Source organism: Oryx dammah, unplaced genomic scaffold (genome assembly GCF_014754425.2).
Source record: "Oryx dammah isolate SB20612 unplaced genomic scaffold, SCBI_Odam_1.1 HiC_scaffold_1, whole genome shotgun sequence".
NCBI lineage: Eukaryota > Metazoa > Chordata > Mammalia > Artiodactyla > Bovidae > Oryx > Oryx dammah.
The window spans coordinates 24,177,052-24,195,977 of NW_024070185.1; the positions used below are offsets into that span (position 1 = coordinate 24,177,052).

Below are 18,926 nucleotides of genomic sequence, written 5' to 3' on the forward strand. Positions count from 1 at the left end.
AGCCAAGTGTGGCAGGGGTCACCCATGTAACCATGGATGGTAACACGAGTAACAGTGGAGATAAAAATAGTGAACTGTGTTCCAGTATCTTCGAGAATGAGGGAAGCATGACTAGGAAGTCAGTTGAGGTAAAAGTGGTAGAGTTTATCAGCCTGGGCTTCAAAGGACAGAGAATTGATGTATAAGTAATAAGGAAGGGAGGATGGAATAGAGTAAAGAGCACTTGGAGAGAAATAGTGTCACTTTCAAGGGCCACAGGAGAAAAGGGACCATCAAGAAACAACCACGCTCAGGACCAACAAAAAGACAATGTTCACAGAAGCTGAGAATGTATGAAGTTTACTGATGGCGGGACTGAGAGATTGAGTCAGACCAGGGATTTTCAGAGCCACTTGGTGATAAGCATCTCAGTGGTGATGGATGACCTGGAGGCTTTGCTGATGAGAATAAGAATGTAGCAGGGGATGGCAACAGCCTCACCATGTTTTTAAAGCCTTACTAGAGCCTCTTTCTTTGGATTGGTCTCATGGGCAGTTTGCAGTGAAGTAAGGTCTGTCTTTCCAGGAGAGAGGAACTCTGGGAAACCCCATGAGTCCAGCTGGGAGTGGGGAAAGTTGAGGAAGGAGATCAGCCTCCTCAGTTCAGGGACAGAGAGTTCAGTCCAGCACAGGAGGACCCTTCCTACAGACATGGCCAAAGATGGAGTGGCCTGCCTCAGACAGGACCTTCTCTGGAGAAGCCAAGGATGCTCCTTCAGAAAGAAGTTCAGATAATGGACAATGCCACGGTCAAGACTCTGGCCTGGTGGCCTTTATGAAGTGTGATGCCAGACATAGTTTGCAAGTCTGCCTTTAAGATCTGTCTTTAACATGAACCTTCAGAAAACTTGATCTTGCATTTTGATTACGCTGCCACCAAGATTGTGATAGGTAGGTTCCTGGACCATAGCATCGGAACTAAAACACTTGTGTATTATTTGATCCAGTTCACAGCCAAATTATTAGTGTGGTTAAATACAACAAATAGTCCATTAGTTAATGTGGAATGGACCCTTAAAAGAACAACTGGCCCCATGAAACCTATATTCTCTTTCAGTTGTAAATCCAAACTTTTACCACAATAGAAAATTTAAATTGTAAACTAATTTTAACCATTCTTTTTATTATAAAATCATTACATGCATGCAAAGGTAAAAAGCAAACATTATATAAGGAAAGACAGTAAAATGAGTCCCCCTCTTACCCCAGATTCCACTCATTCCTTAGAGTTAGCCACTTTTTATCAGTTTAACATATTCTCTTTTCTTCTATACACTGTTCTATACGTGGCTTTTGTCTATTAATATATCTAAGATATTTCCATATTAGCCTTGTTTTACTCTCCCCGTTCCTTTTTAGCGGGTGCATAGTATCCCACTGCCTGCCTCTTCCTGCTGGGTTCAATCAGCGGGTGCATAGTATCCCACTGCCTGCCTCTTCCTGCTGGGTTCAATCAGTCCCCTGTCAATGAATATTTAGGATAGTTCCATTTTTATTCATTTAGTTATTACAGTGCTGCATGAGCATCTTCTTTGCCCATATAATAAACTCTATTAAGTTGAAGATATAAATGTGTGTGCTGTTCACTCAGTCACGTCTGACTCTGCAACCCCATGGATGGTAGAGCACCAGGCTCCTCTATCCAAGGAATTTTTCAGGCAAGAGTACTGGAGTGGCTTGCCTGACCCAGGGATCAAACCTGTGTCTCTTGTGTCTCCTGCATTGGCAGGTGGATTCTTTACTACTGTGCCACCTGGGAAGCCCTTTGAAGTATAAACAAACATACAAAATAAAGTTCTGGAAATAAAAATGACAGATCAAAGGACATACACATTTTAAACTTTGAAAGGTAGTGCCAAATTGCCCTCCAAAGGCACTGCATCAATTTACACTCCCACTCACAGTGAAGGCATGAGCCTTAAACAACAAATTGAAATAAGTCCTTTGAACAGAGATTCAAGCTGACTTCTTTACAGAGCAGATGAGCTTTTGCAAGGTAACTAGCTTCTGATTTACTTGTTTGAGAAACCCAAGTTTTTACTAAAGTTGAGTGAAATCCAGGGTGGAGTTCTGATGGAAGTCTTTGTCCTTTCCAAATGAAGTGACAAGGCTATTCCTCCCACACAGAATATCCAATTTCCACCCCAGCATGTATGCTTCTTGCCTCACGATCATTGATATCCCTATAGAAACTCCAAGGTCCCTGCAGGTTACCTTTCTCCCTCCCAGCTACCTATGAGGGCAGCTCTGTTATGCACGACACCATTTCCAGCACCATGTTATGTTTCATTCATTCCAGGTTGATGGTTTAAGTCATTCAGTCCAACTTTCCATAACCGGATGATGTTTCTGGGCACTTGAACAGATACTCTCTGTTAAGGCTGGGCCTTCTCCAAAAGACAAACAGATTTAACTCACCGGTTATTAACCACATTACTTTTTTAGAGATGTATTCTTACAAGTCTCTCCCTGGGGCTGGATCTTAGGAAGACAGCTGCCTAGTGCGTGTGCATAACCAAACTAACCAACTAGAAACTGGCATCAGATCTGTAGGAAAGATCAAATCAGTTGAGTGGATAAATTCATGGTCTTCCTGAAAACCAGAACCAAGGAAGTCTTCTCATTAGAATACATCCAGCTCTTCAAACTTCATTGCATCTTATTTTCATGATCTAAACCATCAGCAGTAAAAGCAGAAAGATTGGACCTGGCAAGTAAAGGCAGATTTTGCCACATCACATATGTAGAAAGTGTTAAGTGGCAGCAGAAGTGAATCATGGATTTTTTTCTTTTTTGTCTATTTCTGACATCCCCAGAGCTGAAAATGCTAAGTCACCTTCATCAGTCAAACTTGAATATTGTTATTATAACAATTATAATTTCCCACCTCTGTGAAGCTTTCTCTTTTAAAAAAAAAAAAAGTGGAAATCTGTTATACCAGGAAGTTGGCATGTTCAATTAAGCATGGTAAGTTTCTCTTTTGATTAAATATGAAATGAACTGAATCATCCTGTCTTAGTCATGGGCCACTAAACCTTCAGTCCCATTTAATTAAGAACCCACAGCAGGTCCTGCCACTTCTGTTACAAACCCACATTTCAAATGAGATTGACAGGCACCAATTTACAATGTAAAGTTGAGGATTCCAAAAAAAAAAAAAAAAATAGAAGAACACAAGTTAACTGACCATTTGCCAATACATGATATCCAGGTAACGGGAGAGGATGTGTTTATGTGAAACACTGGCTACTACAGAATAAATGTTAGCCAGATCTAAAATCTGGTTTTTATATATCAATACAAGTCAGAGTAACCTTTCAACAAATATTTTTGAGTACCTACTATTTGCCAACTGCTGTGAACAAATCAAAACTGCCCAAATGAATACATCAGTGTCACAGACCATTGCAGAGAGACATACCCAATATATGAGCTTTGACTCTGAATACCTCTTTTCTACCCCTTCGCTGGTAGCGGGGCTGGATGCTGGCAAATCTTGGATTTGAAGCCTGCTTCGGTAAAGCAATTCATTACCCATTTATCTCTTAGATTTCCACAGGGTGAAGGTATAGGAACAGGGGAGAGACATTCAAACCTTCTATCTGGCAGCCCCTGCCTGGCTCAGAACTCCAAAACAGATCACACAACCCCTTTGCAAATGTTTATGGTAGCCATTTATATCTGTGTATCCAGGAGAGAACTGTTCAGAAAATTAAGCTCCTAAAATAATAAAATAGTTGGCCCAAAATGATGAAGAATAGTAGCTCTCAAGCCATGTCAGCCCCAGCTAAGGTCAGGAAACTGACTCCATGCCTGAAACATCTTATTTTGCCATCCAATACCTGCTGCGAGTTTTTTTATTTGTAAAATCCCAGTTTTGCCTGAACTTGATTAGATTATCTTTAAAAAAAAAAAAAAAGAGAGAGAGAGTCTCAAAATAGACAGTCATTAACTGTAAACACAATTAGACTTTGGAGATTTAATCTCTACATTAACCAAGAAGTGAGTCTGGTGAGTTTCCTGCAGTGTGTTTCTGGATCCTCCTTTTTCTACTCACCAAAAGAATGTAAATTTCAAATAGATTTGCATAACAGCAAGAACTCCAAGCACATCACACAAGCACACACACATGCAAGCATGCACGCGTGCCCACATGCTGTAAGATTTCCTTTGTTGTTTGTGGTAATGTTATCATGTTCAGAAACACTGAGGACCAGTCTACGATGTAAGTACTGGGGGGACAGATGACAAGAAGCGTCCCTGGCTTGAGGGGCCCACAGGTTAGTTGGAGAGAGAGTGAATAAAACACCTCTGGGTTTCTATGAGAACTGCCGTGATGGCATAGGTATCAGAGTGTTGTGATCGAGAAAGGTACCTAGGTACCTTGCCAGCCCAGGAAAGGAACTTGAGAAAAGCTTCCTGAAAGATGAAATGCCTAAAGCAGAGTCTTTAGAAGCAAATAAACAGCATTCCAAGCCATAGGGCTTCCCAGGTGGCACAATGTTAGAGAATCTGTCTGCCAATGCAGGAGCCACAGGTTTGATCCCTGCGTTGGGAAGATCCCCTGAAGGAAGAAATGCCAACCCACTCCAGTGTTCTTACCTGAAAAACCCCATGGACAGAGGAGCCTAGCAGGCTACAGTCCATAGGATCCCAAAGAGCTGGACACGACTGAGCACACATTCCAAGTCATGCGAAGGGTAAACAGGATGCAGGCAGTGCGATTAAAAGCTGGGAGAGCAATTAAGAGGCGATAACCGACGTCCAGGCAGGAAAGGTCAGATCTGAATTGTTCAAAGGTAGACTCAAAAGAACTTGGCAGTTCACTGGATATGAGGGAGAGGAGGATCTCTAAGGTGACTGAAAAACCTAGGGAGTGAGGAAATCACCAATAGAAAATACAAGCAGAAGAGCAGATTCCTAGGAAGGAAGAGGATATAAGGAAGTTTGGGGCACATTGAGTTTAAGCATGAGAGGGACTTCCCAGTGATGATATTCAGAAGTCCGGTGGCTGAGAGGACCTGGACCAGAGTTCCGAATGTGGGAATCCTCAGTAGTCGGGCAGTGGTCCGTTGGATCCCTTGGGAGAATGTGAGGAAGGGGGAGTGAGGAGAGGACCCTGGGGAGTGGTGGCACATATGGGGCACATTTGGGGGTCCTTGAACATCGAAGGGGATTCCAAGGAAGGGAATGAGGAATACCAGATGCCACTAAGAGAGCCAGGCAAGTGGAGGTGAATAGTGGCCGAGGATAGGTTCAGTGGTGAGATGCTGACAAATGGCAGATGCAGAGTTAAGAAGTGACCGAAGGAGCCCTAAGGACGCAGGGGCACCACACAGACTGACCTTTCCAGAGGTTTGGCCATAAAGAGAAAGCAAGTGAGAGCAGTGCCCCTAGGATAGCTGGAGTCGAGAGAAAGGCTGCCACGTTGAAGGACTTAAGCATGGTTATCGGCTGAGGAGAAAGGGAAGGATTAAAGATGACGGATTAGGCAAAGTCCCTGAAAAGGCAAGAAATTGGGATTGAAGGACAGAATTTCATTCTTTAAGATACCAACTTCTGAAATACATTGGAAATTTTCCAAAATATTTAGGAAGGCACCCTATTTCCAGTGATAAGGTGACCCCATTAGGAGAGATGACAGAACCAATTCACACCTGGACAGATCTGAGCCTTACTTGTGACTCCAAAGGTCATTCTTACAGAAAATTATTTTTAAAAGCCTTAATAAGGAAATCAGGCTGTTTGATTTCACTATATGATGAGTTTGGCCACAGCTTGAGATTATGTAAATATTCTTATTAATTACAGAAACTAGTCCTATGATTATGCCTGTAAATATACTACAGTTAAATTATGTTAATCATCCTTATTATGTGGTCCATTCACAAAATATTTACTAAAGATGCTTTATAAATTACTTTATTACAATACTAGTTTGATTTCCATTCATGTCAGTGGAACCTTATAATTGGTTATACATGATGCTTCGCAAAAATTAGAATAACTTGAGGGTTGTATCTCAAAAGTAGATTTAGAATAAATAAGTAAACTCTATGTTCTTATGCAGGACAAGACTTTTATTTTTAATATTTTGCTTTTAAGAATAAAAATCAGGCCAGATGCTATTAGATGAATAAGCTGCCCCTGAAGGACAGTTTGTGGAATACAAGTGGACCTTACTTGCCCAAGCTGCAAAGCAGTGTCTGGTATCTTCGAACCTTATTCTCTGAGTTTCCATGCCCTCTGGAGAAGGCCCCCACCATTACAGCATGAATCTTAAGTCCTTGTTTCTTGTCTCTCTGGCTCCAGGCTGTGAACCCTACAAGGGCACCAGATGGATCTTATTATCAAAAAATTGCCTGATTCATAGCACAGGCTTGGTTAATATTTGCAGAGTGGAAGATTGGTTGTGACCTGTACTGACTTGGAAAAAAAGCTCAGACTTCCCTGGGGAGCTAATATAGGGAGAGCTTCACTATAATTCATTGAGTGAATGAGATGTGCCAAGCATGACTCTAAGACACTTGTGGAGGCATAGAGAAATACACAGATGGCTGAGAAAAGGTCCCTGCCGCCGAGAAGCCTGCGCTCTGGTGGGGAAAGCAGAGAGGCTGGCAGCAAACTGAAATAAGGGCTGTGATGAGTACAAAATGCCCTGAGAGCAGTGGGTAGATTTCCACTTGGGAAGGAGAGCGTGGGTATCAGTAGAGAGACTTCGCGTCTGGCCTTCAGTTCAGTTCAGTTCAGTCGCTCAGTCATGTCTAACTCTTTGTGGCCCCATGGACTGCAGCATGCCAGGCTTCCCTGTCCTTCACTATCTCGCGTAGTTTGCTCAAACTCATGTCCATTGAGTGGGTAATGCCTTCAATTAGGCCTCGACAAATGAGGAGTATCTTCGTACAGAAGGAGGAGCCAGAGCTCAGCTTGCCCTACTGTACTCTCTGCTGTGCTCACTGTGCTTCCTCTTGCATCTTCCTCCTCTTCCTTGCAGTGCCCACCTTGGGGACCTGATCGGGGGGAGGAGGTACAGAAGGGAGGCAACTGGGTGCCCCTCTGTATTTCACTTCTGGAACATGAACTTGGTCCACCCTATTTTCTCCTCTTTACTTCAGACAGTTCCTAGGCTCTATATATGGACCCTTAGCCCTACTGGGGCACTGGGCTTGAGTGGACCTGAAAGGATTTACTTTGGCCTGTTAGCCAACAGGAAGCTTGTGAAAACTTGATCAGCTTGCCTGGAAACCACAAACACAAGGATCGATTGAGCCCCACTGGGCACTGGGGATACAGCAGTGAACAAAACGGATGAAAATTCCTACCCTCACAGAGCTTGACTGCTAATGGGAAGCAGCAGATAATCAATAGCAATAGTGATACAGTGAATGAGGTGGTGGAAAATGCTTTAGAGAAAATAAGCTGGGGGTAGCAAGTGCTGGAGAGAAAAGCTGCACCTTTAAATAGGCTGCTCAGAGCAGCTTCAATGAGAAGGTGACATTTATAAACAAGTATCAGTACTTGATGGTGAAGGACAGGGAGGCCTGGAGTGCTGCAGTCCACGGGGTCACAAAGAGTCGGACACAACTGAACAACTGAACAACAATGAACAGCAAATCAGCACTTGAAGGAGTTGAGAGAGTGGAGCCCATGGATCTCTGGGAGAAGAACATTCCAGGTAGAGGGACCAGCAAAGGCCATGGCCCTGAGGTGGAGAGAGCACAGTGTTTTCCAGAACAGCAAGAAGGCCAGCGTGGCTGGTGCAGAGTAAGCTCGGAGAGGGGGAGGGGACAAGGCAGGAGGGTCAAGGTGAGCCTCACTGGACAGAATCTTCCAGGTCATTGGCAAGACTTTGGTTTTCATTTCTCCCTAAGGATCCCCTGCAGGATTTTGCACAGAGGAGTGAGTGGCGTCACCTAACCGCTAATGACCCTGGGATAAGACCAGCCCAGGGGACAGGGAAGACATGGTGGAAGAGAGACTGGCCGGGAGGCCAGAGGATTGTTGCTCAGCCCAGGGAGGCGGGGAGCGAGAAGTGGTCAGGCTCTGAAATACGCTGAAAGCAGAGACTCCAGATTTGCTGATAGATAGCTTGTGAGGTAGGAGAGAAAGAGAGGAACCCACAATGACCCCGAGGGTCAGTGTTTGCTCTTTGCCACATTGCTTTCATAGTGCTTCTCAGAGTCACGATGACCTGGCTGCCTGACCTGAGTCTCTGATTCCAGAAAAAGAAAAAAAAAAAAAGGATAAACAGGAGGAAAGTTCAGGTGCCCTGATGCTTTTTAAGCTGCCAGCCAAGCCATAAACTTCAAAGACAGAGACAGGAAAGGCAGAACTGAAAACACAAAAAATAATTTCAAACACACTGAGTTTTCCCTCCTGTTTCATTTTTCCTTTTCTTCTCCCAAACCAAGGTCTGTTTGCCGAGGTGTGTGTGACCACTCCCTTTGCATCAATAAATCTCTCTGGTCCTGTCTCTTCCGTGTTGCTGGGGCTCAGAATGCTCTGTGGCAGCCAGGAGCTCATCTCATCTCCAGCCCAAAGCGTTCCTGTTGGGGCGCTGCTGATGACTTAGTGGGAGGGATGTGAAGGAATTTCCAGGGGCTGTTTTCATTAATCAACGGCAGAACAAAAGTAAAATGCTTTACCTTGGAGGAAACAGAACCTCCAAAGGTGATTTTGCGACACAGCTTGGAGCTCCTGCATTATGGCAGAGAGATCGGTTGAGGATTTTGATGCCTGGTTGTTTTTCCAAAATTTGTTCTTCTTCATAATAAGCCCTTCTGCTTTGATCTTTTCCTCCCACGCGTCCCTACCACCCCCTCAACACACACTCCCCTGAGAACACTCAGCTGGTTTTCTTTTGCAAATTTCAGACCAAGCTAAACTATATTGAAACTGTGTACTAGGTTTTGACGTAGGTGCCTCACGATTTGAGCCGAGTTTGCTATTTCTAAGATTTTAAGTATACAAATATCTGTCACTATATAAAAATATACTTTAAAGGTTCACACGCAACAGCGTATATTTTTTTAAAGTCTCCTCAAAACATGTTGAAAATCACTCCTTCGCTCACCTTGAAAAGTTGCTCAAAAATGTCTCCTTTATCCCTAGGCACACAGTTACAGTTGTTTTTCTTAGATCTGTCCATGTCAACCCCTATGCCAACGTGGAATCCATGCCTAAAATAGTCAGTGAAAGTGGTACCTTTACAGCCAAGGTCTCTTGCACCAGAGGCTGCTAAGCCTCCATTCTATTTTAAATATCAAGCTTTTCATCTTCAGTAATTTATGGCGTGAAGATCCTGCATTCACTTCCATAATAGTAACAACCCTTTCTGAGTAATTGACTGTATGTCAGGGCCATCTAAATACCTGATGTGTCTTAAACCATTAAGTCTTCCAGCAACTGTTTGAGCTGGGTGTTCTGTTCATTATTGCTATTTTAGAATTCTGAGCCTGAGACACAGAGGAGGCAAAGCCCTGGTGCTTCAGGAAGCTCTTTGGAGCCACCCCAAATCCACTGTGCAATACCAACAGCCCTTCCTGCACTCTGTCCTCACAGGTGATGGGAGAAAGCTGATCACTGTCTTTCCATTTGAAGATCACAAAGGTATCAGAGTTTAAAACACAGAGGGCCAGCTCCCTCGCCTTGACCTTCTCAATTTCAAGGAGATATAAAGTGATCCTTCTAATCAGTTTTGGAACTGACTTTGGAGGAATCACGGAAAACTAAACACCAATCCAGCGAGGCCCTGCGGGATGCTTACACTGTCAGGTCAGATACCGCTAATTGAGAGACGAGAAGATGCCAAGGCTTCTTCTCACGCAGCACAGGGCCGTGTAACCTTGCCCCTGGGCTGTTTGTTGGGTTTTCTTTTTCCTCTTGTTTACAGAGTTCTCCCAATGCCAGGTGCTGTGGGCAGCCCTTTATAGGTATTTTCTCACTTAAGCCCTGCATTTAACTCAGGAGTCAGTGGTTAGCATCCCTATTTAACAAACGGAAAAACTGAAACTCAGAAATATTCAGGGATTTATCAACTCCCACCTAGCAGAGCCCGGGAGAGAGCTGGGGCTTAAACCAGGCCTTGCTGCCTCAAAACACATCCACGTGCATGCTAAGTTGCCTGGTCGTGTCTGACTCTTATGACCCCATGGACTAGAGCCCTCCAGGCTCCTCTGTCCGTGGGATTCTCCAGGCAAGAATACTGGAGCAAGTTTGCCATTTCCTCCTCCAGGGGATCTTCTCAACCCAGGGATCAAACCTGCGTATCTTTACGTCTCCTGCTTTGCCAGGAGCCACTTTACCACTGAGCCACCTGGGAATCCCAGATCATATCCCTTTAACCACAATATTGTGCTGTTCCCAATACAGGGTGATCTCTCAGTGTGTGGCTTCAGGCTGAACAGGTCCTGAAGGTGCCAGTCCTCCTGACCAGCACACCCAGAGGGCCCCTTTGAGAATCACATTCTGTGCTCCATCTTGTCCTGCCAGCCTCATCGTCACAGCTTCTCTCAGAAGGTGCCCCGTGGCGATCCCAGGGGTATCCTGGGGCTGGAATGAGGGTGCCCTCCTGGCGAGTCTGCTCCAGCACCCTCAAGGAATCCCCCTGTGTGCTAAGTTCTGAAGGTGGGCCTTCCACTGCTGCTTTTCTAGAAACCAGTCTCTGAAAAGGGAAAATCCTTTTATGCCTTGGAGCCTCTGTTGTCAGCACCCTCACAGCAGAACGGCAGCCAGCTCCTGCAAACTGGGACAGAAGTTCTATTAAAGAAGTAGAAGCAGTGGGTGGATGAGACCTACTCCCCAGGCAGCCTCTGCCCAAGGGCTGAACCCCAAGAGGAGACAGGTCAGGTCAGTCTGTCCCACTTTTCCGTAACACAGAAAACCTGAGGTGCTGTGGCAGTGGGAAGAGGGATGCACACAGCCTACAAAACCCTCGCTGGTCTCTGAAAATATTTTGAGAAATCCCAATTCTCCTCCTCTCCTCTCGCACTCCTCCTTTAGAGACTTTGGGGAAACCAGCCCTCGAGTGACAGTGGCCAGCCCTTTTCTGAAAGATGTTTCCTGGCAGAGGGAGCGGCTGCACCCCTCCATGCTGTGGGGGCCCTTTTGTTCTCCTTTGTCTCTGGCATTCATCTGAGCTCCGAAAAGATCCTTGGAACCATACACAACACGTGATTAACTATCAGTGATTTTCTCCGCCATGATTCATGACTTTCGGGCTTGACTTGGATTGGTTTATTTCAGGTTTTATTTCCCCAAGCTTGTTTCCTCTTCTGAATGCTCTCTCATTTTATTATTATCTTATATATAATTTTTAAATAGCCATGGTTGATCATACAGCTGCAGATTGTTCTAAGTTCAAAGACTGACCCTGAGTCCACAGAGTGGCTTTATTAGTAGAAGCATCATCTTCTATAACATTTCAGAACCTCCCTTTTCATCTTCTTGGCTTTTCAGCAGATGATTTAAGGACTTCTTAGAGTCGTCTTACACAAGTAGTACCCCTCCTTAGGCTTCAGGCTGCCAAATGCTGATAATCACTCTCCATTATCCATCTACCTAGTCCCCAGATAAGACAGGAAAGCGTCTTCCAACCATGCTGCCTGGGCAACCTCCAGACAGTCCCAGCTCCCTGCCTTCCTCCTCATTACTGAATTATTTCTTTTTCTCTCCTTTTTCTCTCCGTTCTTATTCCCTTTTATCTCCTCCTTCTCCTAGTCCCCAGACTTCTTTCCTTCCCCTCTTTCTTCCCCAGATTTTCCTTGGCGATTAAATAGAAATAGCTAAATGCAGAATACCCTCCAGCATGGTAAATACCCTCCAGCTTACCTTCACTGTCTCTCAAGGGACACATCATGTCCATCACTTCATCCTTCTTTCTCATTCCTTATGCAACCCAGGCCACATACTGACCTACTTTTTTTTCTGTGTAATGTTCCTCTTCCTTTTTCCTTGAAGAATGTGTCCAGCGGGGCACATTCATTACCTAGACTAAGGGACCGACATCCTAGAGGCTACCTTGTGAAAGCAGGCATCTAGATTTAAGGCTAACGGAGCTTTTGAGCAGAAGGAGCTTCTCCTGCGTCACCTTCACCACTGAAGTCAGCTGGTCCGTCTCTAGCTTACTGCTTCTGTCGTTCCCAACCAGCCGCACAAGTCACCTCTATGATCACTCCCCTGGATTTGCGTCCACGGGGTGGGGCGGGGATGCCAACCTGCCGTGTCCCATCCTAGGAGGATGGACTCTCCAGGAGAAATTAGTTTGAGGCTAATTTGGTTTGGTTGGGATCTGTTCTAGAAAAGTAGAATAAGCTCCCATGCTAATATCCTGCTAGAGAACCGAGCCAACCGCAAATGCCTAGTGGGAAAATTGTAGGAGTTACAGTATTTTCAGGGACTCATCTAAATGTAGGCAATAATTAGTTAGTTTAAAATGACGCTCCTTTGTGCCTTGAATAATCCCAGGAGGAAGGGATGGGGGTGAGGGGCGGTGGGAATTAAGGATTAAAAAAGAAAGAAAAATGTGCTATGTTTCACTAATCTCTACACTTTTGCATGTTTTTTTTTTTTCTGTGCTTGTTGCATGCATTTACCCATTAATTATGTCAGTAATGGAGAAGAAATGAAGCATTACTTTTGTGGTACAGCTGTTTAAAACGATTACTTTGAAAATGGTATTTTTTCCAGAACCTTTCCCTAAGCGTCTCATCACCCACAGACATTACTTGTTGTGCTTAGTCGATCATCCTTTGCCCTGAATCCCCAAATGCAACCAGTTGCCTCCTTGATGCTTTCATTGCAGCTGACTCAGCTAATTTGACTGCAATGCATGCTCCCGACTCCTTTAGAAACTACAGTGTTAATTAAGATACATGTTTGAAAACGAGAGTCAAATCAAAGGACCCCTGGGCTTGGCTTTCCACGGTCAAAAGCCAATCCTGGGATGAGCATCTAATTTCAGAGAAATGGCCATGCCTCCAGAGCGGTTCTGTGTCTAGACCTGTTTCGGGGTCACAGCAATGGAGGGAGTTTTGGTGAGGATTGGTGTTTTGTTTTTTGTAAGCAAGTGGGAGGGAGGGAAGAGGTCCAAGGGAAACCTTTTGTATGTGACCCAGCAGCTTGAGATTGTCAAGTAGAGAACTGGGCTGAGGGACCCACAAGGTAAGAAAGTACTCTTCATGCAGGTCCTAGGGCCTCTCAGTTAGGCAGAAAGGAGTGGTCACCACTGGACGACACCCTAGCTAAGAAAGCTAGGCGCCTGCTTTGCCGGAGCCTCACCATTTGCCAGGAGCCTCTCTCTTTCTCGTCCTTCTCACCCCGTCTCCTTTCCATTACTTTCTCTTGCTTCAGGGAGGTTCAGAGAAAAGGCTTCAATTCTCCACAAGATTGCCAAGAAGAAATGTCAGGTGGATGAGAACGAGAGGCAGAACGGGGCTGCCAATCACGTGGGTGAGTACAGGGAGATGTCCATACCCTGCTGTTCGTTCCTGGAGTGCATGGAGCAGCGGGTAGAGAAGCAGGACCTAGTGTGGGCACCCCAACTCAGTGCAGACACAGAACCCTGTCACTCGGCCCTTTCTCGGACGTCCGAAAGAGTTCCACTTCCCCTGGTGGGTCCAGGGCATGAACAGACCCAATACGTCACCTACTCCCAGGGGAACTTTAAAAAGAGTAAAATGATTCTATGAGGAGCCATCTAAAATAAATAAATAATAATGTTAAATAAGTAAAAAATTTTAAAATAAATTTATACTACCTCTTAACCATACATCTCCACTGGAGTAGAAAATCACTCCCTTTGGGAGCTTGCACAAAAAGAGGACACACAGACCTGTCATTTAATCCTTGACAAAAGGTGAGAGTACCCTTTCTGAAGTTCTTGCTTGGTAACCAGATTGTATACCTATGACATCTCCTACATCACCCCCACCAAATTACTAGATGTTCACTTGGTTGCTCCTAAACTGAGTTCCCAGGTCCCTGCAAGATGGCCCTGACTCTCCCCTCTTAAGGATTCAGCAACTAGCCCCGGTCCCTTTGGGTTGACTTTTTCTGAGTTCCTTTGTGACCAGATCGTGACATTTAGTGGTCTTATTTTAACTTGGAACATAATGTTCCTTCTCTCCAGTCTGTGACTCTAATGTAGCTCTCAAATTCTAAATTCAGACTAAATTTACCCTAATCTGGATCTATGCAATACACGAGGCCCAAGAAACTAAAATTATCTGCAGACAAAATTTAACAGTGTTGCACTCAAAATATATGACATTCCTTGGAAGAGCTTATGTCTCCTCTGTTCTCCTGACTTCTAGCTTCAGGAAAAATCTTGGGCCAAGAAACAGTCAAGATTCTATTGGGTACGGGGGGAAAAAAACTCAAAAGAAATAAACTAAAATGTTAGCTCTCACTCCTGGGAAGTCGCTTCTTCTCATGTGTTCATGTCTGTTCTTACACATCTTAACTTCACTTTGGGACCCAGAACCCCATTTTGTTTGGTCATTAAAGGCTGTTCCTAAAGTTGTATCAACTCAGCTAACAGACACACAAACACAAATTTAGTATTTCCTAAGGTACTGAGTATTTTTTAGTTTAAACAACTGAACCAAGCATATTAGGAAAAAACAGACAATCACACACAGCAGAACATCATTATGAAAACATGATCACTACTAAGATAAAAGAAGTTGGAGTTTCAGTGGCTTTCCAAATTCAAATGTATTTATGCCTCTGTATTCCACAACTGAATACAAAAATAAACATAGCATTCCCTGTGACTTCCAAAATTTGGCTCCTTCAAATTCAACCATTTTTATATAACTCTCAAATTATTTCCCAGTAATTTTATCAGTGATAGAAATGTTTAATTTTTCTGAAGTTGCTAGAAATACTCTAATACTTTCTGATCAGCCTGAAGCTGCCCACATCTGAAACCGATGAGCTTTCTGGTACTCCTGGTGACCCCGACACTGAACCACACACAGCCGAACTCCTAGACTTGACAAGTCCCAAGCCTTGACCCAGCTCAGCCAGAGGGCAACCCTTTATATTTCCCTCTCCCTGAAATTATGGCAAAAAAACCTCAGTGGTGCCCGATCACTGATCACCTGCAGGTGTTCCTCTGAGCCCTGGAAAAAAATCTTCTAATGCAAGTCAGGTGCTGTAAAGTGGATCCGAACAGTTTATGTTGCTTCTTCGCTCGCTCTGTACCAGGCACTGTGCTGAGAGCATTGTTCATTTTTTTATGCAATCTCTAGGGGTGTACCCTGTGATCATATTGTTATTAGTCAGAGCAGCAGTGGTGGTTCTATTGTCATCATCACCCCAATTTTTTTTAACTTTTGCTTTTGTATTGGGGTATAGCCAATTAACAGTCGTGACAATGTCAGGTAAATAGCAAAAGGATTCAGCCATACATATACATGTATCCATTCTTCCCCAAACTCCCCTCCCATCCAGGCTTTGCATAACATTGAGCAGAGCTCCACAGACTATACAGAAGGTCCTTGTTGGTTATCCATTTTAAATATAGCAGTGTGGACATGCCCATCCCAAACTCCCTAACTATCCCTTTTCCCCATCCTTCCCCCGGCCACCATAATTTCATTCTCTAAATCTGTATCATCCCAGTTTTACAGATAAGGAAGCTGAATATCAGAGAGGCTAAGTCACATACTAAGGACCCCTCAGCTTAAGCAGTAGCATCAGAGTATGAACCCAGGCCTGCCTGTGATACCCAGTGTCCAGAAGTCCCAATACGCAACTATTACCTGAGAGTCACTCTAGCCAAGTGTTGCTTCTCAGGCAGGAATGACAGATTTTTACCTCAATTACTTGTTCATTCCCTGCCTTTGCCTGGTCTTCTATAGGATGCCCAAGTGTGGAACCTCCTAAGTAGTATTCTCCAGGCATTTCAAGAAGGCCAGGTTCCCAGGTTTGCCCTACCCACAACACCAGTGCCCTGGTAGAACTTTCCATCCACTGATCCTGAGGGAATTAGAAGTATTGGGCCTTGGAGGTTACCCAGTTGGTTCCCCTGATCGCATAGGTAAGGTTCTGCAGAAATGAGGGGCCTTGCCTGAGATGACCACCTGATTCTGTCAGAGCAGAGCCTAAGACTCAAGTCTCCTGCAGCCCAAGCTAATAAATGTCCTTTCTAGAATGTAATTACAGTAGAAAAGATCCTGCCGTAAGAAAATCTCTGCAGGATGTGGTCATGGGTATAGACAGTAGTGTGGAGATTGGGTATGGTTTTGGTTTTAAACTGTCCATGCTCATGTTCTTAAATGGCAAGTTGGTCAGTTTGCCCAGTCTAGAGAAGGCATACCCCTAGAGTTGATCGGGTACTCAAGGTCAGACATAGGCCAGCAGGGATGCCAGGGAGCTATTAAAGAGAGGAGGAGGGCTGAGTACACTGAAAGGCAAGGGGGCAAAAAAATCCTAGACATTTGGCACAACCCAGCCCTGGGTCTTATCACCCCTTGGATGCCACTACCTTCTCCCTTGGCCCAACATGTTAGAATGTTCTTCTCAATATGGCTCTTACCCCCACTGACTCCATTTGCTTGCTTTCTGTGTGTCTAAATTTTGTCACAGAAAAAATCGAGCTCCCAAACAGCACCAGCACAGAAGTGGAGATGACACCCTCCGGTGATGCTTCGGAACCAGTACAAAATGGAAATCTCTCCCACAGCATCGAAGCTGCAGAAGCGCAGGTACAGCGGCTTTTCATTGCTCTCCAGGCTGTTGTGTGAGTCAATATTTTAGCATAATAGCATAGACCTGCATTCTCCTCGGAGGCCCTAGCTCCCAGCTCAGAGGACCCCTGAGTCATCCGTCCCTGTGTGTACTTCCCAGTACCAGCCAGGGCACCGCATGCATCAGACTCTTCATTCATCATACAAGTGCACATATTCTCCAAGCCAGGCTTCCCAGGTGGCACTAGTAGTCAAGAACCCACCTGTAATGTGAGTTCCAGCCCTGGCTCAGGAAGATCCCCTGGAAGATGGCACAGTAACCCACTCCAGTATTCTTGCCTGGAGAACCCCATGGACAGAGGAGCCTGATGGGCTATGGTCTGTAGGGTCGCACAGAGTCAGACCTAACTGAAGTGACTTAGCACGCACACACGCATTCTCCAAACCACTGTTTCTCAGAGTGAGACTAGAGGAGTCATGCATCAAATCTCCTGGGGATAAAAATGCAGATCCCTGGTCCATATCCCAGATCCAATGGGAAATAGAATCACTGAGAAGCAGCACCCAGGAATCGGCACTTTTTTCTTCTGAACTTTTTATTTTGTATTGGGGTGTAGCCGATTAACAATGCTGTGATCGTTTCAGGTGAACCGCGAAGGCACTCAGTCATACATTACACACACATCCAAGGAATCATCATTTTAACTCCCATCCCTGGTGATTTTTAATAGATGATAAAGTTTGATCACTGCTGCAGTCTAATCCTCTCTGTGTCTCTAGGGCCATGATTAAGTAACAGTAAACCACAGCGTTGTTCCTTGGTTAACCCCCTTTGGCCTTTTTTGTCCCCGCAGTTGAAATTAGTCAGTACTGTGGTCCAGTCCACCACTCAGTGCTGCAACCATTAGATAGCTGTTTGATCTAATGGCTACAATACCTAACATTTATACACACCGTGTGTGCCGTGGCTTCAGCGCTAGGCGCTTTGTCTGTGCTATCACTTTAAACCTCCCAGCTGAAGGTATAAACATTTAGTATCTCTGTTTTATAGGTGAGGAAGCTAAAGCTTAAGATGAAGCAGTTATTCAGGATTACTTGGTTTGTAGCGATTAGACCTGAGATTTTATCTTGGGTGTGTGTGCTAAGTCGCTTCTTAGAGCTAATCCTGAGTGTCTGACTCTGCAACGCTATGGACTGTAGCCCGCCAGGCTCCTCTGTCCTTGGGGATTGTCCAGGCAAGAATACTGGGACTGTTGCCTTAGGACTGTCTAAATACCGAATCTGTACTGTTTCCACGGCCTCAGGACCACAGTTGCTCAAAAAGGTCGGCAGAAAAAAAAAAAAGTAGGTGGTGCTTGTTAGATTTCTGGATCTCACCCTCATCAAGGGAATCAGAATTTCTAAGGCATAGAGTCCCAAATTTACATTTTAACTGGTTACCCTTGAGTCGGTGTTGCTCAAACTTTAATGTGTTTAGGAATTTCCTGGAGGATTCTGTTAAAATTCGGGGTCTGGTTTGTCAGGTCCAGAGCGGGGTCCCCAGTCTGCAGCAATCCTGAGCTCCCAGGTGGTTCTGACGTGGCTGGTCTAAGAACCACACTTTTTGAGTAGCATGGCTCTAAAGTTTGTGACCTACTTCTCTAGAGAGAATTTTCCCGACGAGCTAATAATGAAGCCAGACTACAGCAAATCTATTCCAATTCTCCCTTCTCCTTTACATTGGGATGCTCTCTGCAACAGAGGAAGTCTGTGCTTCTTAGAAGACATTTGCTCATTGTTGCCTGTTGCCTGTATTCCCTGAAGAAACATGCAAAGAACATTTCTTCATTTAAAGGAAAGGATAAAGATGTCAAGCACCTTTTTGTACATGTGTTGGCCATTTGTATGTTGTTGCCTTCAGAAGAATATCTACTCAGATCCTTCACCCATTTTTCAATCGGGTTATTCATTGTTTGCTATTGAGTTGTCAGAGTTCCTCATATATTTTGGTTATTAACTCCTTATCAGATATATTATTTGTAGATATTTTCTCCCACTCCATAGGTTGCCTTTTCATTTGTCTGTTGTTTCCTTTGCTGTGCTTTTCATGAGGTATACCTATCTTCACCTTGTACACCTTAAATAGATGGAATTTTTATTTGTCAGTTATACCTCAGTAAAGCTGCAGGGGGCGGGGGGGGGGAATGACTAAAGG

At 44.5% G+C, this 18,926-nt stretch overlaps 1 protein-coding gene across 3 annotated transcripts in view; it reads left to right on the plus strand.

Moving 5' to 3' along the window:
* SLC24A2 (solute carrier family 24 member 2) overlaps positions 1-18,926 on the plus strand; it is a 276,734-nt gene that overhangs the window by 219,038 nt on the left and 38,770 nt on the right. For all 3 annotated transcript variants that reach the window (XM_040238391.1, XM_040238389.1, XM_040238390.1), the window contains 2 exons: positions 13,389-13,487; positions 16,632-16,750. In XM_040238391.1, the coding sequence (XP_040094325.1) occupies positions 13,389-13,487; positions 16,632-16,750 (218 nt within the window). The remainder of the gene's footprint in view (positions 1-13,388; positions 13,488-16,631; positions 16,751-18,926) is intronic.